The sequence below is a fragment of the Dromiciops gliroides genome, chromosome 1 (genome assembly GCF_019393635.1).
Source record: "Dromiciops gliroides isolate mDroGli1 chromosome 1, mDroGli1.pri, whole genome shotgun sequence".
NCBI lineage: Eukaryota > Metazoa > Chordata > Mammalia > Microbiotheria > Microbiotheriidae > Dromiciops > Dromiciops gliroides.
In genome coordinates, this window is record NC_057861.1 from 15,664,150 (window position 1) to 15,690,417 (window position 26,268).

Below are 26,268 nucleotides of genomic sequence, written 5' to 3' on the forward strand. Positions count from 1 at the left end.
GAATCCAGGGCCGGTGCTTTATCCACTGTGCCACCTAGCCACCCCCCTGCTCATCATTTCTTACAGCACAATAGTATTCCATTACATTCAAATGTCCCTCCCTGCCACACCCTCCCCCTTCTTTGTAAAGATGTTTATTTGCACACCCTAGTTATGTAAGATAATTTTCCCTACTACTAGCTGTGTGACCCTGGGCAAGTCACTTAACCCTCATTGCCCCACAAAAAAAAAAGAAAAGAAAAAGGGGCAGCTAGGTGGTGCAGTGGATAAAGCACTGGCCCTGGATTCAGGAGGACCTGAGTTAAATCTGGCTTCAGACACTTGACACTTATTAGCTGTGTGACCCTGGGCAAGTCATTTAACCCTCATTGCCCTGTTTAAAAAAAAAAAAATTTCCCCTAGCTTTCCTTTCCCTTCAGGCTCCACCCTCCTCTCCAGTGTATCCCTCCTCTTCCCCTTTCTTTCTGTTCTTTTCTTAAGATTAAGACACAACAGAACCACTCTCAAGCTTTCTCTAATTGGATTCCCTCTATTGTTCCTGATGATGTTAGGGTTCAGAGAGAACACATGTATCATCTCCCCATATTTAAATGTGAGCAGTTTGTCTTTGCTTAATCCTTTATCATTGTTAATTCACTTTTTTTGTTTGTTTTTGGTTTTTTGGTGAGGCAAATGGGGTTAAGTGACTTGCCCAGGGTCACACAGCTAGTAAGTGTCAAGTGTCTAAGGCCGGATTTGAACTCAGGTCTTTCTGAATCCAGGGCTGGTGCTTTGTCCATTGTGCCACCTCACTGCCCCGTTAATTCACTTTTATCTTTTTATGTTTTTTCCTGGCTCCTGTGTTTGAACTTCAAAGACTCTCTGGTCTTTTCATCAGGAATGTTTGGAAATCCTTTATTTCATTAAAGATTTGTTTTGTTAGCTAAGTTATTCTTGGATGTAAGCCTATATTCTTTGCCTTCTGAAACACTGCATTCAAGTTTCTCTGCTCCTTTATGGTCGTAGCTACTAAATCGTGTGATCCTGCTTATGGCTCCTGGGTACTTGAATTCTTTCTTTCTGGCTGCTTATAGTATCTTAGAGTATTTTTTCTTTGACCTGGAAACTGTATTTTAGCTATGATGTTTCTGGGGGTTTTCATTTGGGGGTTTATTTCAGAAAGTGACCTGTGGAATCTTTCTAGTTCCTCTTTGTCCTCTGAGAAATCTAGGCAGTTTTCTTTTCTTTTTTAGTGAGGCAATTGGGGTTAAGTGACTTGCCCAGGGTCACACAGCTAGTAAGTGTTAAGTATCTGAGGCCGGATTTGAACTCAGGTCCTCCTGACTCCAGGGCTGGTGCTCTATCCACTGCGCCACCCAGCCGCCCCGGCAGTTTTCTTTTAAGATATTTGAAATGGGATGTCTAGGCTCTTTTTTGGGTCATGGCATTCAGATAGTTCAATGCTTCCTACATTTTTTCTCTTCAATCTGTTTTCCAGGTCATATTTAAAATTTTCTTCTATTCCAATCTTTTGGCTTTGCTTGAATACTTCTTGTTGCCACATGGAATCACTGGCTTCTGTTTGGTTCATTCTAATTTTCAGGGAGTTTATTGCTTGGGTGAGGTTTTGTACCAAGCTGTTAATTCCATTTTCTAATTCTTTCTTCCATAGCTCTTGTTCTTTTCCGTTCCTTTTTCTCAAGTGCTCTCATTCCATTTATAAAAAGACTTTATACTTAAAAAAACCACAAAACTTTAAAAATAAGGCTTCATCTCTTATAGGCATTCTAGTTGAGTCTGTGCCCAAGCTGTTTTTCCCTGAGGCTTTGCTTGTAGATCTTTTAGAGTCACTCTTTTCTTCTGGGTTTATATCTTGAGTTTCCTTGCCATCATAATAGCTATGTATAGTGGGGCTCTTTTTTTTTATTATTCATTTTTCCAGTCTACTTCTTGACTCTGGACTTGATATAAAGGCTGAACTCTGCAGCACTTCTGGAGGGAAAGTCTGGGCTGGTCCTGTTGTTTTCTTGCGGGGTGGAGTGTTGGGTTATTCCAAGATCTCAGAAACAGTTCAGGTTAGGCATCTGCAAGATTTCAGTGCTCTCAAAGTGATCCAGAGCAAAGTCTGATTGCTGCTGCCCTGGTCTCACCTGGGTTTGGGCCTGAGCAATAGATGCTGCTGGACTCAGCCCTTATCAGCCAGCTAGAAAACTGTTGGTTCAGAGTGCTGGAATTTCAGACTTCCCTTTGGTCTGGAGAATTCTGCCCTGGTTATTCCTGTTGGCTGGGCTTGATGTTGGAATGTGAGACCCTGCTCGGTGCCTGGGGTCTCAGCCTGCTGAGAGCTGCTTGCTTCTAGATGTCCTCCTTTCTTGGCACGCTTGCCCATGGCCTCCCTACCTTGAGCACAGGTTCCCTTCTCAGTCCTTTCTGAATCTGTGACTCAGAACTGGGTAGCTAGCCTTCACTTGTCCCTGACTCAGTGGCCCATGTGGGTCTGGGAGTTCCTCTTGCCTCAATGCACAGCCTCTCCCTGGGCACTGAAGTCCTCACAAGTGCCACACTTCTGGATGGACCCATTTCCAGTGTCTGCAGATCTCCTTGTCTGTCTCCTGATGCCAGGCTAGGTTGTGTTTTCTGGAATTCTTTCTCAGGGTTTGGTCTGGAGCATTTTCTATATCTACTTAAAGTATTGTGGAGGGGAGCTCGCTGTATTGCTTTCTCCTAGTCTACCATCTTGACTCCATCCCCACTGGTGTCTATTTTTAACCAATTCCAGTGGCTCCTATTGACTCTCAGATCAAATACAAATTCCTCAGTTTAGCTTTTAAGGCCTACCCAACCTGGCCCTAACCCGTGCTTCCAGACCAACAGGATACTGTTTCCAAGGGAAACTGGCCTCTCTCTTCCTCCCACAGGGCCCTCAATTCCTATCTCTGGGCTTCTGTACTGGCTGTGTCCATGCCCGAACTGCTCTCTGCAGCTCATCTCCCCCTCCCAGACTCTCTCACTTTCTTCAAGAAGTTGGGGTCATCAGCTTATTCTTAGATCGAGGGACATAATCCCACATCTACATATACCACAGAGACTGGATCCAAATATCTTAAGGACAGGGCTTGGCACCTAAAGCAAGAGTTTGTTTTCTCTCTCTCAGGTTCTTGGAAAATGTTTTGTTTGGCTGGCATAGCATTATTCCACAGGTTCTAGGTACAGTGTCTCAGTATTTCAAGATTCTCACTGTTTAACCCACCCTCCTTGTATCCACTTGCATTCACTGTTCCTGGCAGAAGCTCTGCCCACTTGAACAGAAGCTACAGTCAACCCTTTAGTGACTTACAAGGGATCTTCAACTGAGCAACTGTCGTAAACTGCACAAAGACCCTTAGCCTGTTATTAGCAACAGACAGAATACATGAGATAAAGACAAGACATGTTCATTTAAAAGAAATTTATTGAAAAACATCTCCAATAAATAAATGGCCTTTAGCGATTTAAATTTATACAATAAGCCAACAGCATCACTAAACGTTTACATTTACTGGTAACTGTGGGGGTTTGAATGAGCATGAGCCCACGGCTCAGACACATTCTATCTTACAGTTTACATGAAATTCTTACTGAAGAGCCAAATGTCCAACACTTAATAACTAAGAACTTTAGAACTTTCTGCTATTTACAAATAACTTAGTTTCCATAGAAAACTAACTGAAAATTTCCTAAACGTTCACCTCTTTCATTACACTTTGACAAGGCCTACATTTTTACATTAGCCTGCCTGCACAGGCCCCAGCCCCTTAGGGTCTGGCCCAGTCCCATGCCCATTTAATTTACTCTGAGCAATACTCCAGTAACCTTTTCCAAACGGCGAGCGTAACAGAATGCTTATTTGTAATCCCCAGAATACCTGATCAGTTTTATTAGCAATGCAGCCGACACCTCAGTGTCCTTGGTCCTAGGGCTTTCTGGGCATCCGGGTTCAGTTCCAGGCAATTTTGGGACGCCCATAGGGCTAGAAAAGAGAAAGCAGAAATACCACTGAGCATTCTCACCTTGGACATGAGAGAACAACTCCCGTGAAATTCAAGGTAAAGGAAACATCCAGAAGAAGCCGCCATTGTGGCGAAGGGGCTTACATGAAGGAACTACGAAGGTTTAGGCCCCAGAGAGAAGACCAGGGCGGGGGCGGGGTTGTTATGATAACGGACTTTGAGTATTTGAGGGGCTTTCACTTGGAAGAGAAAGATTAGCCCAGTTCTGCTTGCCCCCCACCCCCACCCCAAGTAGAAAACTGGGAACAATGGGTAGAAATTGCTCAGAGGCAAACTGGGCTTAAGGAACAGGTGGCATTAAACAAGAAGGAATATTCTGCCAATGACCCAGCACCTCACACCACAGAAGTGACCTTCTCTTCAAAGTTCCTGCTGAACTGAAGTGCAGGCCGGCCCGAGCAGGGTCGGGCCCCAAGCAGGCTGTACCTTGGACTGGAAGCCGCGCTGGCTCATCAGGCGGGCCTCCTGCTCAATGAGCTCCTCAGACAACTGGTCCGCGTGCCTCGCCTCTGCCTCTTCCTTTCTCTGTTGCTCCTGTTCCTCCTGGTCTTGGAGATGGCGCTCTGCAACCTGAGCGGCAAGAGGGGCGTGGGTCAAGGTCCCCGGGGCGGCTCGGCCTGCCGAGGCCCCGGGCTCAGCCCCACCAGGCTCACCTGGGCCTCTAGCTCTTGCTTACGCGCCGTCTTCAGCTCTGCCTCCTCAGCGCGTTCCCTGCGGCTCTCCTCCCTCGCCTCCTCCAGGCCTCGAATCAGCTGCTCCCTGTACTTCAAGGCTTCCTCCTGCGCACGCCGGTTTAGTGCAATCTTTTCTTGGAGCTGATGCTGTCTCTCTGTAAGAACCTGTTCTTGGACAGAAGAAAGGGACAACCTGAAGCCTTCTGCCCAATGGACGGCTCATAGGAGAAGACGGAAGTCCGAAGATGGCGGAACAGAGAGCGGGCAGGCAGCCGAAGGGGTGAGCCAAAGGGCGGGTCCTTTGGACAGCCTCCTACCTCTTTCATCAGTCGGTCTCGAGCCTGCCTCTCTCTCTCCCACTCGGCCTCTCGCTTCTCCCACATCTGCTTGGCCTCTTCCCTGGAGAGAGAGAAAGCGAAGGAGCTTGAGCGTCACCAATTCTAATCTGCTGGAGCCCTGAGGAGCTCTAAAGGCACCATTCTGGGCCCCAGAATCGACTTTAGCCTCCCAACATTCTAGATCAAACATGGCTTCTTAAAAGAGGGAGCCGCCCATCCAAGGCTGTGGGCCTCCTGTCTGAGCAGCGACTGCGCCCCAAGACTCCCTCTGGGAGAGTTCACACCTCTAGGGGGCGCCATAGCACGCAGTGGCAGGCAGCACGAACCATCATCATCCCAATTTTACAGATAAGGAAACCGAGGCTCGGGAGGTGAGGAGACTTGTCTAAAGGGATCCGGCTCTTCGGCAGGCTGGGCTACCTTCCCTTCTAAATGATCTATTACGTGCCAGTGGTGTGCTGGGCATATGAAGACAGACGGCTCACAGCCGTGCACACCACCACACACCAAGGGGCTAATGACGGGATAAACTGGAGACAGCCAACAGGGAAGGCAGGAACACGAAGCGGGATTTTAGGTGGCACCTAAGAGAGGCAGGGGGACACTCCAGGCTCAGAGCTGTGAGATGAAGGGTCCTGGACTGAAGAGTATGTGGAGGCAGGTAAGGTGTAAGAAGACTGGAAAGGCAGGAGGGCCCAGGTGAGGAAGGGCGTTGAGTACAAAGCAGAACATTCCGTATTTGCTCCAGGAGGCCACAGGAAAGCCACTTGAGTGGCTGAGTGGAGGACAGACTGGAGTGGAGAGAGCCTTGAGGCGGCGGACCCCCCACCCAGAAGCTATTGCGCTCATCCAGGCCGGAGCTGATGAGGGCCTGCACTGAAGGCAGGCGTATTCGAGAGAGGGTCCCAAGGTAAAACCAACAGGCCTTGGCAAACGACAGGGACCACTAACTCAGCTACAGAACTTCCCAAAGTGAATCGTGAACAACCTGGTTAAGATTTCACATACGGCAGAAAGCCTTTGCAGGAAAAACAGAGCATGGCCAAGCACAACCCCGCGAGGGAGCCACTCTGCCCCTCACCTGTACAACATCTGCAGCTCGGCTTCTCGTGCTCTCTCCACTTCCAGCTGGTCCTCAATGACTTGTTTCATCCACGCGGCATCTGCCGCTGCTTGCTCCCGCCTGGCTGAGTCCCGCCGTTGGTCCTCATCTTCCTTCTCCAGAAGGGCCAAGAGAATCCGTTTGTCTGCCTCCTGAGGAGAGTCGCGGTGGGCTTCAGACCTTTCTATCTCGCCAGCACTGGCCGCAGACTCCACAGGGACGATGTCTCTGTATCTGCCTAGCACAGTGCTCCACACACCATGGACTTAGTATGTGGATAAGCCAAAGGTTTCCCCCGCAGCATGCCAAGAATGAAGAGCCCTCAAGAGCACCCATGGGAGAACTCCTCACAAACCCCAATCTCAATCTTTTAAGCCCTGATCCCTCCCCTCTGTGTGTCACCTGACAATCCTGGGGTGCTCATGTAAAGGGACAAGGGGGTCACTACACGGAGCGTGGTGGGGCTCCTCTTACCAGCTCCTCTTGGATTTGCTGGGCACGTCGATTCAGCTGAGCGTTGTACTGGTGTCTCAAAAAGCGTCTGAAGATGAAAAGAAACACAAACTGCACTGAGTGTTTTAGAATCATTTCTGCCCTATTGGCTGGAGTTCTGGGGAAACCAAGTTTCACTATTACAGGGATTCTGGCTCCAGAAGCCCGTCCCCATCCCCAGCACATACCCCAGCTCCGCTTTCTTCCTGTACTCCTCCATGTTCTTCCTTTCCTCCTCCAGTAAACCAAGTTCCCACTGTTGCCTCAGCAAATTCTCTTGTTCTTTCTTCAGTTTTGTGGCCTGTCGCCATAATCAAAATAAACAAATGTGAGCTCTGTTTCCCCTCTTTGAAGAGCTCAGTCATTACCACGAAGAGCAGGGACGCATGCCACATCAGTGGGGAAATCTGAATGAAAGGGACCCTGGCCTCTTCTCTCCAGCCAGATACACACAAGGTTCATTGGCATGAGGATTTGGGCTGGCTAGTACCCTGATTCAGAGTAATACCAGGTCTCCCCAGGAAAGACTCTGTTTTGTTTTGTTTTTTGTTTTTCGGTGAGGCAATTGGGGTTAAATGACTTGCCCAGGGTCACACAGCTAGTGTCATGGGTCTGAGGTCAGATTTGAACTCAGGTCCTCCTGAATCCAGGGCCGGTGCTCTATCCACTGCGCCACCTAGCTGCTCCTCCCCAAGAAAGACTCTGAACACTAACCCTGAAACCTTTTGTGGACATCAGGGGTCCCATGATGAATGTTAAGAAAAATCAGAATAAATCCAGTCTACATGGCAATCATTTGGGAATTCAAGACTGAAAAGACATCCGAACAGCAGCTTTCTAGGTACACCTAAGGAATTTTATGTTAGCTACATTTCATTAATGTCCCAGGACCTAACAACAGAAAGTGTGTGTGTGTGTGTGTGTGTGTATAAAACAAAGGAACAAAAGTAATGTACTAATCTAATCCAAATACGGGCTGAAGATTGGTCACAATGCTAGGATGAGATATTAGGATTTATGCATTTTATGTAGGGATGTGTGCGCATTTGGGAGACACAGACACATATATGTGTTTAAAAACTATACTTGGACTTCAAAGATCCATGATTTTACCAGTACTTCCAATACTAAGAGGGACTGAAACCCTCCAGTGTTGGTCAGACTGCTGGAGAAATACACGCGAGCTTGCACACATGCACATGCGTGCGCGCGTGCGCACACACACACACACACAGGCTCCACCAAAAACCTCCTCCATCATGGCTCAGAGATCACCTAATGGCTCCTGAGGGCCAGACCAGTGGAACACAAGTTCAGGAATTTTTGATCAACCTAAAAAAGCTTTGGCTATGAACCCAACAGCAAATGTACGTCCACAGTCTAAGGACCAGCCAGGGGCACTACCAGAGAGCCACAAAAATGGAAATTTTTTGGCTATAACAGCTGCCAAAGACCATCAATTGATGTCATGGAGGGTTGGTGATCTGCATCCCCTCCCTACAAGGAAACTGCAGAAAATGACATAAATGAAGCCTGTATACATGCATGTCTGTGCACACACAGGCACAGGTGACAAATACAACAGCTTGCCCTGCCCTACCCCGGGCACACCTGGCTGGGCTGCCCTCCTCCCGGACCAGCCTTTGGGCCCTCAGACAGCCTCGCTGAGCCAGGGCCTTCTCAGACCTGGGCTCCCGATCAGCGCTAAACAGGAACAAGAGCGAGCCGGGGGGACTGGGCCCCTTTACCTCCATCTCCTTGAGCTTGAGCTCTTCCATCTGTTGGAGCAAAGCCTCTGCCTGCTGCTTGTCCTCCAGGCGTCTCTTCTCTTCTTCGCGCCTCATCCGCTCCATGGCTTCCCTTCTGGCCCTCTCATACTGGTTTTCAAAGTGTATTTTTTCTTCTTTCTCGGCAGTTTCTTGCTAGATGAATTAAATGAACAAGCGACAATAAGTCAGGTGGGGGCTGAGCAGGGCCTTACAAGATCCTTCCTAACCAATTCAGGGCAAACTGACGCAGTAAGAGATGGTGGCCACGTCATTGCACTGACGCGTGTGCCCAGATGGAGATGGGGTTGGGGACCGTATGCCGGGCTCACACAGCAGCTGAGGTGATGCCGTCACAGGGACAGCAGGTAGCCTCAGAGGAGGGGGGTGTGAAGCCCCACTCTGCACCTTACTGCCCTCTCCTATGGACATGTCACCGAATCCTGGGCTAGGTTCCCTCCCCTGAGGCAGTGCTCGGAGTGAAAAGAGCACTGGGCCAAGAAGGAATGAGAGGACAGAGGCTCTGGGCCTGTCTCTGCCCCAGCAAGCCTCCTCCTCTCTCAGCAGCAATCCGTTCACTTGTAAAATGGGCACAAGACTTCTTTCTCTACCTTCCGCATGAGGTTGTTGTGAGGAAAACACTTCATAAACCTTAAAATGTCATAGAAGCGCACATCATTCTCCTTATTGTGCAGGAAGGGGATGAAGCAGACACTCTGAAAGGTCCCTAAGATGCTACAAACGTCCACCTCTGGGTAACAAGGGGCTGACTTGCTCCTAAGTGCCCTCAGGGCCAGGAGGCCTTGGTCTGCTTCCGACAGTCTATGGCATGATCTACCGCAGTACAAGTCCTAGCCTGTCACACAGTATGACACAGACCCACACGCCTGATGGTTTGCAGGGGGCTTTCCAAATGCACACCGCTCCCGTGATGCTCTTGGCTCCCTGGAGGACTAAGGGTTCTTTCCATTATCATCTCTTTTACAGGGGAGGAAACTGAGGCTGCATGAGGTGAAGGAGCTTGCTCAGTCCCAGAACCAGGATGTGAAAGAAACAAGTTTTGGACCTCAGCCTCCCCTGACTCCATGTCCAGCAGACCATCTCCACCATGTCCCTTCCTCCTCAAAATGAAAATCTGTTCAGTGAACTGCATGGCTCCTGCTCTTCCTAGAAGTGCATAAGCCTTTCAAGCCTGGGATGCCCTCTGAGAAGCAGACCCAGGCAAACCGGAAACCCGGCCCTCTCTACCTGTTTTCTTTCTGACAGCTGAGATTCCCAGGAGTCTACCACATGCTTTCTGTGAAGAGCTGATTCAATCTGGAGAGAGACAAGAGCAGGAGATATTAGAGGGCAGCCCCCTTACCCAGAGAACAAGGGATGGGGCTTGTACTCAATCACAATGGCTTCCCAAAGGGGTAACAACTGTTGAGTTCTTCCTATGCCAAGAAATAGGGTCTGAACATCAGGGTTCCAGAAATCGGAAAGGCAGGTACACAGTGTTCAAAATCAATGTCTGGGCTGCGATTTGCTACAGTCACAAGCAAAAACTGGGGGTGACTTCACAAGGATTTTGGAGAAGGGATTCATAACCTAGGTACAGGTTTGGAGTAGGTGGCCTCTGGGGGCCCTTCCAACACAGAGGTGCTAAAACAATTGATAAATAAAAGAACAGCCCCAAAGGGAGCTTCCCAGTCTATCATTCTATAACCACAAAGGTACACAAAATCTATTCATTCAGATACCACTGAGGCTTCACTCATTTATGTAACTAAAACAACATTAATGTCAACACCTTTTTTGGAGTCAAATGTCAAAAAATCTGCCACTTGACTCAAACTAGCAAGAGATACAAATTAGAGTAAGTCTGGGGACAGCTAGGTGGCATAGTAGATAAAGCACCAGCCCTGGATTCAGGAGGACCTGAGTTCAAATCCAGCCTTAGACACTTAACATTTACTAGCTGTGTGACCCTGGGCAAGTCACTTAACCCTCATTTCCCCACTAAAAAAAAAAAAATTAGAGTAAGTCTGGCAAACTGAGTTTATCTACGCAGGAAGGAGAACAGAATGATCCCCTCAGCTTTCACCTGTCGAAATCTGGGGTCAGTCTTCTTCCAGTGTTCATACAGAAGCTGTTCGGCAACCTGTGAAAAACAGACCAAAAATGAGACGTGGCAGATCCCCCAATTTCAGGAAACTAACAACAGACAGATCTGGGCAGGTTTGGGAGATCTCTGCAATGATCCTTTCCCCACATATTCTGTCTCCTTCCTTCTGCTCTGGAAGCAAAGATACCAAGCCTCCTGTGCAGAGGAGTCCATTCGCATTAATGAAAGGACCTATTCCTACAGTCATGAGAAAAGGTGGCCTAGAAGTCGAGCAGCACATAGACACTCTCTCCCACTTCAAAGTCTTTCAAAGAACTGAGCAGGAAGCAAAAGTGCCTCGGGTTGGCTAGCACGTCACCACTGAAGGCCATGGCACGGGATGCTGGAAATGGGAGTGAAGAAGAACGATTCTAAATGCAATTGTGCAAACCAGAGAGTGGGGCAGATAGTTCGCTGGCTCTGGAAGAACTTGCAATGCACAAGTCAAGGGCCCTGCCCGGTCCAGCCCAGCCCAGCCCAGCCCGGCCCACCCTGCCCAAGGTACCGATTTCCTCTCTTGTTCTCTTGCCGACTTCAGTCTCTCGCTTCTTGCTCTCATGTCACTCTCTCTCAAAGCCACATTCAGCCTCTTCTCTTTCAGTTCTTTGGTGAACTGACTCCTCTCCTCTGCCAGGAGTTTAGCCAGACGTTTCCTTCGTTCCACCAAACTCTTTTTCTTCTCTTCCTTCAGTTTCTGCTGTTCGTATGCTTGCATGCTGCTCAAGAAAAAGATCATAACAATGAACCATCGAATTGTGCAAACTTTTCTAGGGCAGTGGTCTCCAAAATGAGGTGCATAGCCCCTAGGGAATGCTCAAGACAGTCCAGCAGGGTGCAGGAAGGAAATACAACTTTTATTCTTATCAAAAAATAAGAAATTAGAGCTATTAAGTTTTTGGGGGCTTTTTTTGGTGAGGCAATTGGGGTTAAGTGACTTGTCCAAGGTCACACAGCTAGTAAGTGTTAAGTGTCTGAGGTCAGATTTGAACTCAGGTCCTCCTGAATCCAGGGCCGGTGCTCTATCCACTGTGCCATCTAGCTGTCCCCACCATTAAGTTTTAATAGAGATTGGCCCTGGTGTCTTCCCTTGGTCTGTGTCAGAAGTCACATATAATAAATTCATGGGGAACTGTGAGGGAAGAGATTTATAATGCAAATGGACTAGTAGCGGCCCCTCATGTGTTTATTCACTGCCCACATCATCAGACTTATTGCAGTCAGCAAGTTAGTGGTCTAATGTATTGAAAGATCATATTATATAATTTGAAGTCATTAACTCACTAACTCATAAAACTAACTCACAAAATGGACACAATTTAAAAATATTTTTGCAAAGAAAACTGCCTGAAGATAATACTAATAATATGAGCCTATTCAAAATTAGAAGATGGCTGGGGGCAGCTAGGTGGCACAGTGGATAAAGCACCGGCCTTGGATTCAGGAGGACCTGAGTTCAAATCCGGCCTCAGACACTTGACACTTACTAGCTGTGTGACCCTGGGAAAGTCACTTAACCCCAACTGCCTCACTAATTAAAAAAAAACAAAACCATCTCTGAAACTGAGGCTGAGGGAGGCATAAGGACTTGCTCAACCAAGGTCGCCCAGGGAGGGTGAGAGGCAGGATTGGCATCCAGGCCTTCTGAATCCAAGGCCACTGCCCTTTCCACTGTGCCACACTACATCTCTCTTCTTCCATTTGAATTGATGTCTACGACCATTACCACCGAGTAACAGAATGAAGTGAACTCAGACCCAGGCTTTCTAGGTGCCGAATCACAAAGTGTTAAATCAAAATATTTTGTAAAGAATTGGTTGTCACTTTGGGGTCTTTTGCCCAAAGAAATCATGGAAAGGGGAAAGGGACCCACATGTACAAAAATATTTATAGCTGGTCTTTATGTGGTGGCAAAGAATTGGAAGTTGAGGGGGTGCCCATCCATTGGGGAATGGCTGGACAAGTTGTGGTATATGAATACAATGGAATACTATTGTGCTGTAAGAAACGATGAGCAGGAGGAGTTCAGAGAAACCTGGAGGGTCTTATGTGAGCTGATGATGAGTGAGATGAGCAGAACCAGAAGAACATTGTACACAGTATCATCAACATCGAGTGTTGACCTACTGTGATGGACTAGATTCTTCTCACCAATGCAATGGTACAGAAGAGTTCCAGGGAACTCATGATAGAAGAGGATCTCCAAATCCAAGGGAAAAAAAAAAAAGAACTGTGGAGTATAGATGCTGATTGAACCATACTATTTCTTTTGTTTTGGGTGCTGTTGTGTTTTTTTTTCTATTTTGAGGTTTTTCATCATTGCTCTGATTTTTTCTCTTATAACAGGACTAATGCAGAAATAGGATTAATGTTATTATGTGTGTGTGTGTATATATATATATATATATATATATATATATAAAACACCTATATCAGATTACCTGCTGTCTAGGGGAGGGGGGAGGGAAGGGAGGGAGGGAGAAAAATCTGAAATTGGAAAGCTTGTATAAACAAAAGTTGAGAACTATCTTTACATGTAATGGGAAAAAATACTTTATTAATTAAAAAAAAAAGAATTGGTTGTGATTTGGGGTTTCTGTGACCCCATCTTTGGCTGGGATTGGAGGCCCCCGAGTGTGCCAGAGTGCCCTCTCTTCCCTTCTCTCTCCCAGGAAACAGGGTGGCCACACACAAACAGCCCCAAGCTAATTGGCTGGCAGCCCTGATTGACAGAAATAACAAGCGGCTTTACAAATGCCAGCTCCCCCAGCTTCCGAATGCTCACTTGACTACCCTCACTAGGCTTCCCGTCATTATAATTTGGCCAGGCTCATGTAGGTGTGCAAGTGTCCCATCTGAGCCAGCATGCATGGGTGCGTTTGGGGGCCTCCAATCCCAGCCAAAGATGGGGTCACAGAAACCCCAAATCACAACCAATTCCTTACAGTTTTTAAAACCCTTTAAAAAACATATTCTTCTAGCTGTGTGACCCTGGGCAAGTCACTTAACCCTCAGTGCCCCACAAAAAAAAATTCTTTTGTTATTGTAAACATATCAACAGAAACATTTTCATATGCCAATAAGAGAGGACCGACCGTATGGAGAAATGCCTTGATTTTTAAAAGACAGATTAAATTCAGCTCAGCAGTAGTAACCTGGTTTCTCTCTGCGCCTTTTTGTTTTCTTCTGTGCATTCTTAAATGGTTGATCGATGCTCTTCTTTGGATCTCTATCATTGCCCATTTTCTCACCCACCTTCCTCTAATGAGAAGCTCTCTCTGGCGACACATGCATGCAGCCAGACAAATCAAATCAATGTCATCAGCAACGTCTAAGAAGGTATAGCTCATTCTGCACCTTCAGTCCATCATCTCTGCCAGGAAGTGGGAGGTGTGTTTCATCATGTGTCCTCTAAAGTTATGACAGGCTACTCACTGCTCAGCACAGATAAACCAAGATCCCCGCCCCCGCCCCAAATGAAGCACATTCACTTAAACCGTTTTCAGTAAAAATGATTACTAATAGTGAGGGCAACAAATTGTTAACAGCTAGTGAGAAGCAAAGGTTTTCTGTTCCACTGATAAAGAAAATGACTTTAAAATGTTGTTTATTTCATGTTTATTCCACTTCCTTCTGTGTCCACTTTAAATGAACAATCTACATTGACAGTCCACGTGTAGCGTTTAAAATAGCCACACGTAGCCATGTTGGGGTATTCCTGAAGGGGCACACAATCACAGCAGTTTGGAGGCCACTGCTCTAGGAAAGGAGACCTACCCTTCCAGTCTCTACCACAAGCATCTTATGGCGCCGGTGTCTGCGCCAGGCCAGGACCACCCACGATTACCTCTGCTGGTAGCATGCTCTTGAGCTCCACTGGGCCTGTTTGGAGCTCCAGACATCAGATTCTCTGAAATAGCGACTGTTGACATCCCACTGTTGCCGGAATCGGGCTTCTTGTTCTCGGTGACGCACAATCTGCCTTTCTAGCAGTCTGCTGCGGGTGGGCCAGGAGAAGGGAATGGTAGGTAATGCCATCTGGGCAATAAGGACAATTGAGAGGAGGGAGTTAATTGCTGCAGGCCAGACCCTATGCTCGCCACTTAAGTCTGGTCCGACCTAAGGAAACAGGAGATCAAAAGATCTAGATGGTTTACTGGCCCACAAGCTTGAGAGGAAATGAGCACAACACAGCAGCCCCAAAAGTCACTGTGTTCTCAGGCCCTGGGCACGGCACAGGGGAGGTGACACTCCCACTGTCCCGGGACCTGACCAGACCCCACTCAATTCCAGGTGCCCCCTTTCAGAAAGGGCGCTGGCCAACTGGAGAGTCCACGGGAGGCCGGCTCCAAGGTCTAGATGGCAAGTGTCCGTGGGCCCATGCCACGTAAGCATCTGCTCAAGCAAGTGAAGGTGTTTCGCTTGAAAAGGAAAAGCCAAGCAGAGAGATTACGACAGCCATCTTCAAGCTCGGAGAGGCTCTTAGGTGGAAGAGGGCACAGACTAGCCCAGGAAGGCCTTGCAGGGCAGGATGACATTGCAAAAAGGCGAGCTGTGGTTCAACACGAGGGAAAAATGTCTTGGCCGTCAGAGCTCTCCAGAGGGGGATCTGGCCATCGTGGGAGGGATCCCTGATGAGGGATCCCTGCACTAGTGTAGATGGCGCTGGCGGGGCTCAGTCGGCCACAATCTCAAGCTAAGAAAGAGGCCTCATGAGCTTTAGGTGGCCACTTCTGGTTTCCAGGAGGGCAATAAACCTGCACCAGAACCAAAGGGCTGAATGGTCCTGCTTTCCCCATGACACTGAGGCCATTTCTAGTGGTTCTTAATTTAGTGTTAAGTAAAGTTAGCAATTCATGGCAAAAACCGGAACATCAACAGGATCATCACATACCTTGATACTACACTACAATCTAAGACAAACTAGCATTTCAGGTGGCCCAAAGGGCAAAGACAAGATGCATGGTAGGTCTACGAAGGCTGACGAGAACTGGCATAAAAGGCAGCACGTCTAAGACGTGTAGGATGTTATGAGGGGGAGACCTTTGGTGAGAGAATGGAGATAGCCCAGGGCCACCCAGGCGCCCACAGAATAGTAAAAGAGCTAGAAGAGGCCGTCAGTGGCATGGACGATGCCGCAAGGGTGATTCAGTGACGGATCTGGGCAAAAAACCATCCAGGACAGTGCGGAATGAAGGTCATGACCCGTCTACACCGAGGAGCACATGCACATGAGCTCAGTACAGACTGCTCTTGGGAGAACCATATATCCATCACCTACAAGATACCCGAGGACTGGAGGGAAATGGACCAAAGGGATTAAGACTTCTGCTGAGCACTCAGGAAGCGGGGGACAGTTCAGAAGCTGTATGGTCTGACCCCTCTTTCTGAGCTGTATTTTTGTTTGTTTGTTTTGTTGGGCAAGGGGGGTTAAATGACTTGCCCACAGTCACAAAGCTAGTAAGTGTCAAGTGTCTAAGGCCAGATTTGAACTTAGGTCCTCCTGAATCCAAGGCCGGTGCTTTATCCACTGTGCCACCTAGCCGCCCCCTGAGCTGTATTATTTGAACCTGGACAAATCATATCCAGATGTGGTGCTAGTGGCTGTGCTGTGGTAAACTGTCCACTGTATCTCTGTTCAGTGCTCTTTGGGCTCCCTGCCTCTAGACTTGGAGGCTGGCCTCCCCTTTTGCTGGTTTGCCCTCCTCCCCTCCCCTCATCTTCAGCTGCTGAGGAGTCCCTTCTTTCTCCAATCCCTCCCAGCATCTAGTCTAGACCCTGACTTGTGTGGGAACCTAGTTCTTTTCTGAATCCTTTCTCTACTACTAGGCCCTAAGTTCCTGGACAGAGAGAACTCTACCTCACTGATCTTTGTGTGTCCTCTCAGGACCCAGAAAGGGAATTTGGACTTCACAAAGCAGCAAGACAGTGGAAAGAACACAGTGAATGTGGGATTGGACCTGGGTTTTCACTCCCTCATCAGCTTCCTGTATGACGGCAGCAAGTCACTTTCCCTCTCCAACTCAGTTTATTCTTTTACAAAATGGGAACCACAAGTGGCCAGCCTCCCACCTCAGAAGAAAGCCCACATGATAGAGGAACTATTATTATACACGTGCTGTGAGGTTTCAGTTGAAAAGGAGACGTAGTTTTGTAAGAGACTGCATTTGGGGTAAGATGAATTGGTTAATACTGATTGAAGCGATTGTGGGGAGGATGGGGGTTTGTCTGTATGGTGGAGCTGGTGGTACCTGACTTCACTGGTTCGGGGAATCCCCTGCCATGCCCCTGAGCATCCTCTCTCCCAGTGTAGATGTGCTACATCTCCATAACTAAGTCTTTGGAGCACTGGGAGGTCGGCAGCTCAGTTCATATAGGCCATATAGGTCAGCAAAGCATTGTATGTGCACTGTCACAGCTCATCCTCCCAAAGAATACTGGAAGCCGAGTGTGGTTGATTTGAGGGGACACGACCTATGAATTCCCTGGTAAACCCTCAGTAAAGACATTCCCTCTGGAAGAAACAAAGCTGGGCATAAGCTCTGAAACTTAATGTCTGACACGGCTGGTACATCAGCGCCCCCATTTCTGCCTTCTGCCGGCCCTCCTTGCTAACTCTGGGGAAGCCACCACTTCTCTTCACTCTCGGTGGGACTTCCTCCCCTGCCTCCTTCACACCAGCTTCCTTGCCTGTATCTTCACTCCACCCACCTCCAGCTCTCCCTTCTATGCCTCTTCTCATTAGAATGTAAGCCCCTTGAGGCTAGAGTGTCCCTCTGTATCCCCAGCGTTTAACACAGGGCCCAGAGTATGAGTGCTTAATAAATGCTTCCCTCCTCCTCCTCCCACCCCCTTCCTACTGCCTCTCGATCTAAGAGCCTAAGCCAAAACATTGTCTCCTGGCAAGAAGGGGGAAGAGTCTGCAGGGCTGGAAGAGACTTGGGGGAGAGATCTGGCTCTGAGTGCTGGCTGGGCAGCTCACTGCCTGCGTGACCTTGGACACATCAGTTCCCTTCTCTGGGTCTGTTTCCTCATTTATTAAAGAAGGAGATTGGACAAGGTGAAGTCTCAAGTCTACATCAGCCATCACACTGTGTGTTATTAGTTCTAACTGCTCTCGCCTGCCTTCAAGAAACACCACAAGACCAGACCCTGGGACACACGGCCTCTCAGGCACACCCATCCTCAGGATCCAGAGCTGACAGGAAGGCCCCAAGCCGAGGACCATCATGAACAGGCCCCTGAGCCAGTCTGAGGCATCTTGGTGCCTAATGCTCCTCTGCTAAGAAAAGTACCATAGAAGCCCACAGAGCTGGAAGAGAGATCTAAGATCATCTAGTCCCTCATTTTACAGATGAGGAAACTGAGGCTCAGAATGCAAAGGGACTTGCCTCAAGTCACCCAGGCAGTAAGATAAATGGCATGGGACCTTAAGCCCTTTGAATCCAACTCCAGGCCACAGAGTCACCCCAGAATCTGCCCAAGCCCCCTGCTGTTTCTCACCAAACTCTCCAGGTGCAAGCTCATTTTCTGTTAGCTTGCTGGTGTTAGATCGCAGCTGCTCTTCTCCTGCCAAGGCGTGTACTGAGTTGATGCCAAAGTAGCCTCAAATATTTAGAGCTTTATATAGTTTGTCCAAGGGGCATCGCTTCTTTGTAATGAAGCAAAGGATGCTATGTAAAGGATGGTGTATACACATGCACACACACAAATATGTGTATGCGTATAATGTGTGTGCATATACACACATACCTACGCCTATGTTTGAAAATCATCCTCTGTGAGAGCTGAAGGGACTTTCTCAATCAAATTCAATCCCTTGTTCAACAAACAAGAAAACAAAAGCCCAAAAGGGCCAGTGACTTGTTCAGCGTCACCGAGTGAGTTAGAGGCCAAGTCAAGCCTAGAAAAACAAAAGCCATTCCCATCCCATGTCAAGATTTGCCACAGTTTTCCTTCCAAGGAGCAAGCTTCTTTTAATTTCATGGCTGCAATTGTCCTCTGCAGTGATCTTTGGGCCCCCAAATATACGATCTGACATTGCTTCCATGTCTTCTCTATTTGCCAGGAAGTGATGAGAGACCAAGCACTAAGACCTTAGGTGTTGGGTTTGTTTGGGTTTTTTTGGGGGGTGGGGCAGGGCAATGGGGGTTAAGTGACTTGCCTAGGGTCACACACCTAGTAAGTTGTCAAGTGTCTGAGTCTGGATTTGAACTCAGGTCCTCCTGAATCCAGGGCCGGTGCTTTATCCACTACACCACCTAGCTGCCTTCAAGTGTTGGTTTTTTTTATGTAAAGCTTCCAGCCAGCATTTATACTCTCCTCTTTCACCCCTGTCAAGAGGCCTCTTAATTCTTTTTCACTTTCTGCCATCAGTGTTATCATTTGCATATCTGAAACTGTAGATATTTCTCCCAGGAATCTTAATTCCAGTTTTTGATTCATCCAACCTGGCATTTTACATAATGTAAGTTAAAGAAATAAGGTGACAATATACAGCCTTGTTGTACCCCTTTCCAAATCTTAAACCAATCAGCTGTTTCGTATTTGGTTCTAACTTGCTTCTTGGCCCACATAAAAGTTCCTCAGTAGACAAGAGAATATGGTACTTCCATCCCTATGAGGGCTTGCCACATTTTGTTGTGATCCACAGTCAAAGGTTTTAGTGTAGTTAATGAAGCAGAAATAGATGTTTTTCTGGAACCCCTGTGCTTTCTCTATAATCCAGTGAATTTTGGCAATTTGGTCTCTAATTCCTCTGCCTCTTTGAAAACCAGCCTGCTCTTCTGCTAACACTCAGTTCACCCAGTGCTGAAACCTAGCTTGCAGAATCTTCAGCATAACCTTGCTGGTGTGTGAACTGAACACAATTGTTCAGTAATCTGAATATTCTTTGGCATTGCCCTTCTTTAGGATTGGGACATAAACTAATCTGTTCCAACCCAGTGGCCACTGTTGAGTTTTCTAAATTTGTGGGCATACTAAGGGCGACACTTTAATCTTTGAGGATTTTAAATAGCTCAGCTGGCATTCCATCCCCTCCACTAGCCTTACTGTTGGCAGTGCTTCCTAAGGCCCACTTGACTTCATTCTCCAGGATGTTTGGCTCCACACCATCATGGTTATCGGTGAAGTTAAGATCCTTCTTGTATAGTTCTTCTGGGTATTGCTGCCACCCCTTCTTAATCTCTTCTACTTCCAAACCTCCCTAATTCTGTCAAAGCCTGTCAGGAGTGTAATCTCAGCATTATTCTCATCTCCTCACTTGCCCTCAATCCACATAATACTGACAAATCTGTTTCTACCTTCTCATCTCTTATAGCCACCCTCTTTTCTCTACTAACACAGTGACCACCATAGTTCAAACCCTCATTACTTCTCCATATTATGACAACATTCTCCCAATCGGTCACTCTGCCTTAAGTTCCTTCCTATGCCAGTATATCCTCTACACACTGATGCCAAAGTATTCTCCCCCTCATCTTTGCTTGGCCTCCTTTAAGTCCAGCTAAAAGCTCACCTTCCATAGGAAGCCTTTCCAGGCCCTCTCAATTCTAGCGCTTTCCTTCTCATAATAATTTCCTATTTATCTGGTACATCGCCTGTTTGAACATATGTTTACTTGTCATCTCCCCCATTAAATCGTCAGCTCCCTAAGGGCAGGGACTGCTTTTCCCCTCATTTTGCATCCTCAGCTTGGCACAGTACCTGGCAGTGAACACTGACTTAGAAAGCTACAAAGTAACATTAACTAGATTCTGTTGTATTTTTACTTCTTTAAACATTTCCCAATTACATTTAAGTTTTGCTTGCAGTGAATCTGACAGGGCTGCACTACCCATGTTGCCTCTTAGAGAAATTCCACAAGATATGATATAATGTGATGATATAACCTAACTTAGATGATATAACCCAGTAGGATTGAAATGTCCAGCCCTGGCATCCCAACCTATCTAGTGCAAGCCTCTCTATGCCTAGATTACAGGCACACATTCTTTGTCCCATTCCCTCAGGGTCTTTGTCTCGGCTGGCCACCACAGGCTCCAAGGACAGCAGGGCTGGAAGAGCTTCCTACAGATGAGAGAATTGGTATCTGGAGAAAAGTGACTATTAAATGCTAATATGGGGCAATGCACTATAACATAACTCAAGACAGTATCACTTCAGAGAAAGTAAGTGGGAGGCAGACCGTTCCAGCTCTGACATTCCACGCCTGTGCTCTGCAGCTGCATTGACTTAGAAAAACCCTAATTCACATCACCTGTTGCGTTTGTATTTGTTAAACAACCCAATTCAATTTGCATCAGATTTTAGCCAGGCCTGACACTCTGCTTTCAACACCCTCCAGTCCAAAGGTCTCATCCAGAATCCTTTGGCAGGCATTCTGGTGAAGTCTGTGGATCTCTTTTCAGAATTATGTTTTTAAATGCATAAAAAACCTGTATAGGGTTATAAAGGAAACCAATTTTATTGAAATACAGTTATAGAAAGATATGTCTGGGGGGTGGGGCAAGGAGGGTTAAAGGACTTGCCCAGGGTCACACAGCTAGTAAGTGTCAAGTGTCTGAGGCCACATTTGAATTCAGGTCCTCCTGATTCCAGGACCGGTGCTTTATCCACTGTGCCATCTAGCTGCCCCCAGAAATACTTTTTTTTTTTAAGTGAGGCAAGTGGGGTTAAGTGACTTGCCCAGGGTCACACAACTAGTAAGTATTACGTGTCTGAGGTCAGATTTGAACTCAGGTACTCCTGACTCCAGGGGCGGTGCTCTATCTATTGTGCCACCTAGCTGCCCCCAGAAATACTTTAAAAAAAAAACAAACCAAATTCCAGTTTTGAGCTGCCCGGGAAGGAGCCCTGCCCTGGTCTGGCCCTGACGTGCCCTGATGCTGGGCACCTCTCCTGTCCACTAGCTGTCATGGGGTCTCATGTGAAACGTGGAAAGGCCATCTTCTGTTTTCCTACAGAGAAGGGAACCTGGGCCCAACAAGGACAAGTGACCTGCCCAAGATCACAAGGGAGAAGTCAGTCTGTTGTGGAGGTCAGAGCCCTGCATCTGGAGTTGTTACTTTTGTTTCTGTGGGGAGGTCACTGGCCTTCTCTAGGACTCAGTTTCCTCCTTGATAAGGTCAAGGTCTTCAAGGTCCCTTCTGGCTCTAAAGGCTCTGACCCTAAGAGAAAGGGAAGTGAGACGCTAGGTTGAGAGCCCAGAGCTGTGGGACAGTGGGAAGGGGGTGAGATTTGGGGTCAAGGTCTGGCCGCTCAGGCCTCAGAGGGCATCTAGTCCAATGCCCTCATTTCACAGATGAACAAACCGAGGCCCCAAGAGATGAAGTGGCCTCTCCCAAGGTCACACAGCTGCTAGGAGCTCCATGAGCCTGGATGTCGCAGGGACATCTTGGCGAGTCCACACTCCCTCTCTGCCAAACCTCCCTGTCTGTTAAGGACTGGACCATTCTTCAGTCTCCCAGAGCTGTCACCTCAGTGTCCTCCTCAGTTTCTCACTCTCCCTCATCACACACAGCCAATCAATCTGTTACCAAGGCGCACCACTCCAGCCTGTGCAGCGTCTGGCCTCTGGCACCTGGCCCTTCTCTCCAGCCACACGCGGCTCCCTGCGTTTCAGGTCCTCCACCTCTCACCTGCATTACTGCAAAGCCTCCCTGCTTCTAGCACACAGCTGCTGATGTGATTTGCCTTAAGTGTAGATCTGACCACGTCACTCCCCTACTTCTTAAACTCCAGTGGCTCCCTACGTTCTCTAAAGTAAGCTTCCAAAAGCCCTTCACAACCTGACCCCAACTACCTTTCCAGCTTTGGTGGATGTCACTACCCCCCTCCCACTCTTCAATCGGGCCAAACTGGCTTTCTCTGTTCCTTCCACAGGATGCTCCATCTCCTGCCTCCAGGCCTTTGCACTCGCCATTCCCCATGTTTGGAACACCTTCCCTCTTTTCCCCATTGCCTCTCAGAACCACTCAAGCACCACTTTTGATACCCCCAAGTGCCAGTACCCTCCCTCCCAAACTACTTTAGGTTTTTTGGTATTCTCTCGAGATTTATTCTGCAAGAATAAATTGTCTCAAGCACTGAGATGTGAAGGGAATCACCCGGGGCCACACTGACCATATCGATCAGACAGAAGTTGAACGTGGGTCTTCCTGTTCTGAGACCAATTTTCTATTTTCAAGTCCTGCTGCTTCTCTGGAAAATAAGGTGGAGATCTGCACTACTAGAGGGATTTTCTCCTCTGGGAGTTCCTCAGACCAATGAAATCCTAGGTCCATCCCTAGCCCTATGCTTCCACAGGGTGCCCTGAAAGTCTTTAGAGGTTCTAAGCTTTAATAGCTTCCTATGCTACAAATTTACAGAAAACATCATTGGAAAATTTAATCACTTAAATTTCTTTTACACTGATTGTTGTGAATTTCATATAAGTTTTTAATGTTAACAGAGGGGCCCCCATTGTTAGACATGCAACGTGCAACAGCATCTGGATGACAACCCAAAGGATCAGAGGAGCAGGGTCCCTGGGGTCCACCTAGGCCCCAGTCTCTCTACACTAGACTTTTTCACATCAAAACTGTCATTAACGCTGGCAAACCTGGCTCTCTTGGAAGACCCGAAGGCAGGAGGACACATGCAATGCTTTCAGTCACTGAGCTGTGGCTGATGGAAGTTTCCACAAAGCATGAAAATCAACTAGAGCGCTGCAGAGCACATGACAGTGGGCTTGAATTTTAATAAGAAAAACATCAATATTTTAAAATTTTAAATGATTAACCTCTCAAAATCTTTGGTAAGTTCACAGTATTTAAATTTCTTAAGTTACTAAAGCTTAATACATGCTCCAATATCAAGGAAGGATTCGAACCCAGGTCCTTTGACCCCAAAGTTTGCACGAGTTCCACTACACCCCCGCCTCTCAACACCATCCAATCCCGCAATGAAATGACCCTCAAAGGCCACGGAGAATCAACCCTCTCATTTTACAGATGGAGAAACCGAGGCTCAGACGGAGTAAGTGGTTCGTGGAAAGCGATCAAGGCATCGTTCGTTCCCTCCGACTCCAGGTATCTATTCTGTGTCCCGTTCCTGCACTCCCTCGGCAAGTTGCTTCCTTTCTCTGGGCCTCAGTTTCCTCCCCTATAAAATGAGGGGACTGGATTAAGACAGCTCTTAACATTCCTTACGACTCCCCTAAACCCTCCTCTGTAAAATGCCAGGGTTAGGGGCTCTGCAGTCCCAGCTCCAGAGTGCGTGCCTCAGTTTCCCCATCTGTAACACGGAGGGGGCGGGCTGGATGCAGCCTCTGAGGTCCTTTTCAGATCCAGATTAGCGGCCTATAACGCTCCGTGCCTCAGTTTCCCCATCTGTAACACGGAGGGGGCGGGCTGGATGCAGCCTCTGAGGTCCTTTTCAGATCCAGATTAGCGGCCTATAACGCTCCGTGCCTCAGTTTCCCCATCTGTAACACGGAGGGGGCGGGCTGGATGCAGCCTCTGAGGTCCTTTTCAGATCCAGATTAGCGGCCTATAACGCTCCGTGCCTCAGTTTCCCCATCTGTAACACGGAGGGGGCGGGCTGGATGCAGCCTCTGAGGTCCTTTTCAGATCCAGATTAGCGGCCTATAACGCTCCGTGCCTCAGTTTCCCCATCTGTAACACGGAGGGGGCGGGCTGGATGCAGCCTCTGAGGTCCTTTTCAGATCCAGATTAGCGGCCTATAACGCTCCGTGCCTCAGTTTCCCCATCTGTAACACGGAGGGGGCGGGCTGGATGCAGCCTCTGAGGTCCTTTTCAGATCCAGATTAGCGGCCTATAACGCTCCGTGCCTCAGTTTCCCCATCTGTAACACGCCAGGCTCGGCCTCGGTTTCCCCACCTGTAACATCTCTGGATTGGCCTTGTTCCCCCCCCACACACACCCCTCCCCTATTTGTGACAACTTCCGCACCCGCTCTCCGCCCAGCCCCGCCCCCCCGTGGGCCTCAGTTTCCCCAGCTGTAACACGCCAGGCTCCGCCTCCATGGCCCCCTTCCCCAGGATGCCCCCCCCCTTCCTGGGCCTCAGTTTCCCCAGCTGTAACAGGCCAGGCTAGGCCGCGACGACATTCCCTCCCCCCGTTGCCGGTCGCTCCCCCTTCGTGGGCCTCAGTTTCCCCACCGCCCCTGGGCCTCACGCGAGGCCCCGCGCGCCCGCGGCCCTCACCTCGACCTCCTTCCGCCGCCTCGGCAGCCGTTACAGCCACCTCGGCGCTTCAGCCGCCAAGCCGCGCGCTCTCCCGGCCGTTGTCAAGGGGACGGGTGACGTAGGACGGCCGGCGGCCAGGGACAAACCTCGCGCGGACGCGTTTCCTTTGGCTGGGTCACAGACGCCGAGCGGCGCCCCCTGGTGGGAGGCAACCACAAGGAAAGGCAGCGGAAAGCAAGGACGTCTGTTAGCCAGGCAGGGCTCCAGGGGCTTTTTCTGTGAGACATTCCATCGCCTGCCTCCGCGCCTTTGCGCACGCCGACCCCCATGCCCCGGTCTGTCTGTCTATCAACTAGCATTTATTAAGCGCCTGCTGCATGCCAGGTACTGTGCTAAGTAGTGCTAAGTGCTCAAGAGACACAAAGGGGATTACAGTCCAGATACCTGTTCAACAAGAGGAGTCCAGATGTCCCTAAGGACTCTGGCCTCTTCTGGACCCATCTCTGATCCTGGATGCCTGAGCCCAAGGAGGTCACTGCCTTTCTTTTGTTTCTTGCTCCAATCCTAGGGCAAAATCCTTAGGAAGTTTCTAAAATACAGTTTAAACAAACATTCCTTATGCCTAGGTTTCCCCAAGCATATACATATAACAGGGTCCCTCTCTAGAGGCACAGCAGATATAGCACTGGGCCTGGAGGCGGGAAGACCCTACTTCCTGATGAGTCAAATCCAGCCTCAGACACTACTAGCTGTGTGACCCTGGGTAAGTCACTTCACTCTGTTTGCCTCAGTTTCCTCATCTGTAAAATGAGCTGTAGAAAAAAGTGACAAACCCCTCCAGGATCTTTGCCAAGAAAAATCCCAAATAGAGACTGGTCACAAAGAGTCAAGACATGACTGAAATGACTGAACAACAAAAAAAGGCCAAGTGTTTGCTGAATAAGGTGTTTTTTAGATTCTTTTGGTCTACTCATTGGTTAAACTTCTGAATAAAGTTGCTCTCATTGGCGGCAATGTCCCTTCTTCCATCTATTACCAATATTTTGGACATCAATTACTTGTTTAAGTAAGTCAGATTAGAATTATTTTAATTCCGCTCCTCTTTTTCTCATTTTTTACCTCAATAGCTTTGTATTAATTTTGTTTTGTTTTGTTTTGTTTTTTAGTGAGGCAATTGGGGTTAAGTGACTTGCCCAGGGTCACACAGCTAGTAAGTGTTAAGTGTTTGAGGCCGGATTTGAACTCAGGTACTCCTGACTCCAGGACCAGTGCTCTATCCACTGTGCCATCTAGCTGCCCCCTTTGTATTAATTTTGATCTTTCCTCTAAGATCACAGCAAGGACATATTAAACACCTTTTCATTTATTCATTCCCTTTATTCCAATTTCATTAATAGCAACAATTATGAATATGATTCCATTCCAGTAGTAACACATCCACTCATTGGTCACTGGACAAGGGTCTCATGTTTAGAGACCAACAATTAATTACATTAATATCACACATATTAATATTTATTATTAAGGTTTACAC

The 26,268-nt window shown here is 48.0% G+C and overlaps 1 protein-coding gene across 3 annotated transcripts; it reads right to left on the minus strand.

The window, feature by feature from the left end:
- Positions 1–3,448: 3,448 nt before the first annotated feature.
- Positions 3,449–24,841, minus strand: LOC122735319 (trichoplein keratin filament binding). 3 transcript variants are annotated; one of them, XM_043976769.1, is made up of 14 exons: positions 24,753–24,841; positions 23,537–23,689; positions 14,391–14,581; positions 11,052–11,262; positions 10,487–10,543; positions 9,649–9,717; positions 8,383–8,556; positions 6,823–6,935; positions 6,617–6,683; positions 6,122–6,294; positions 5,020–5,101; positions 4,682–4,867; positions 4,455–4,598; positions 3,449–3,988 (listed from the first exon to the last, which is right to left on the minus strand). In XM_043976769.1, the coding sequence occupies exons 3-14, from the start codon at positions 14,579–14,581 to the stop codon at positions 3,956–3,958; spliced, it is 1,500 nt and encodes a 499-aa protein (XP_043832704.1). In that variant the 5' UTR covers positions 23,537–23,689; positions 24,753–24,841; the 3' UTR covers positions 3,449–3,955. The 3 variants fall into 3 exon arrangements, with proteins under 3 accessions (XP_043832704.1, XP_043832711.1, XP_043832719.1); XM_043976776.1 differs by lacking the exon at positions 23,537–23,689 and having other exon boundaries at positions 24,753–24,840; XM_043976784.1 differs by lacking the exons at positions 14,391–14,581; positions 23,537–23,689 and having other exon boundaries at positions 24,753–24,828.
- Positions 24,842–26,268: the final 1,427 nt, after the last annotated feature.

Bases quoted from the DNA above. Each gene is read 5' to 3' on its own strand.
- LOC122735319 (XM_043976769.1), bottom strand. From the start codon at position 14,581: ATGGCATTACCTACCATTCCCTTCTCCTGGCCCACCCGCAGCAGACTG. The intron at 6,684-6,822 runs GTATGTGCTGGG...TTTCATCTTCAG, and splicing joins AGGAAGAAAGCGGAGCTGGG to ACGCTTTTTGAGACACCAGT. The intron at 4,599-4,681 runs GTGAGCCTGGTG...CTTGCCGCTCAG, and splicing joins AGCAAGAGCTAGAGGCCCAG to GTTGCAGAGCGCCATCTCCA.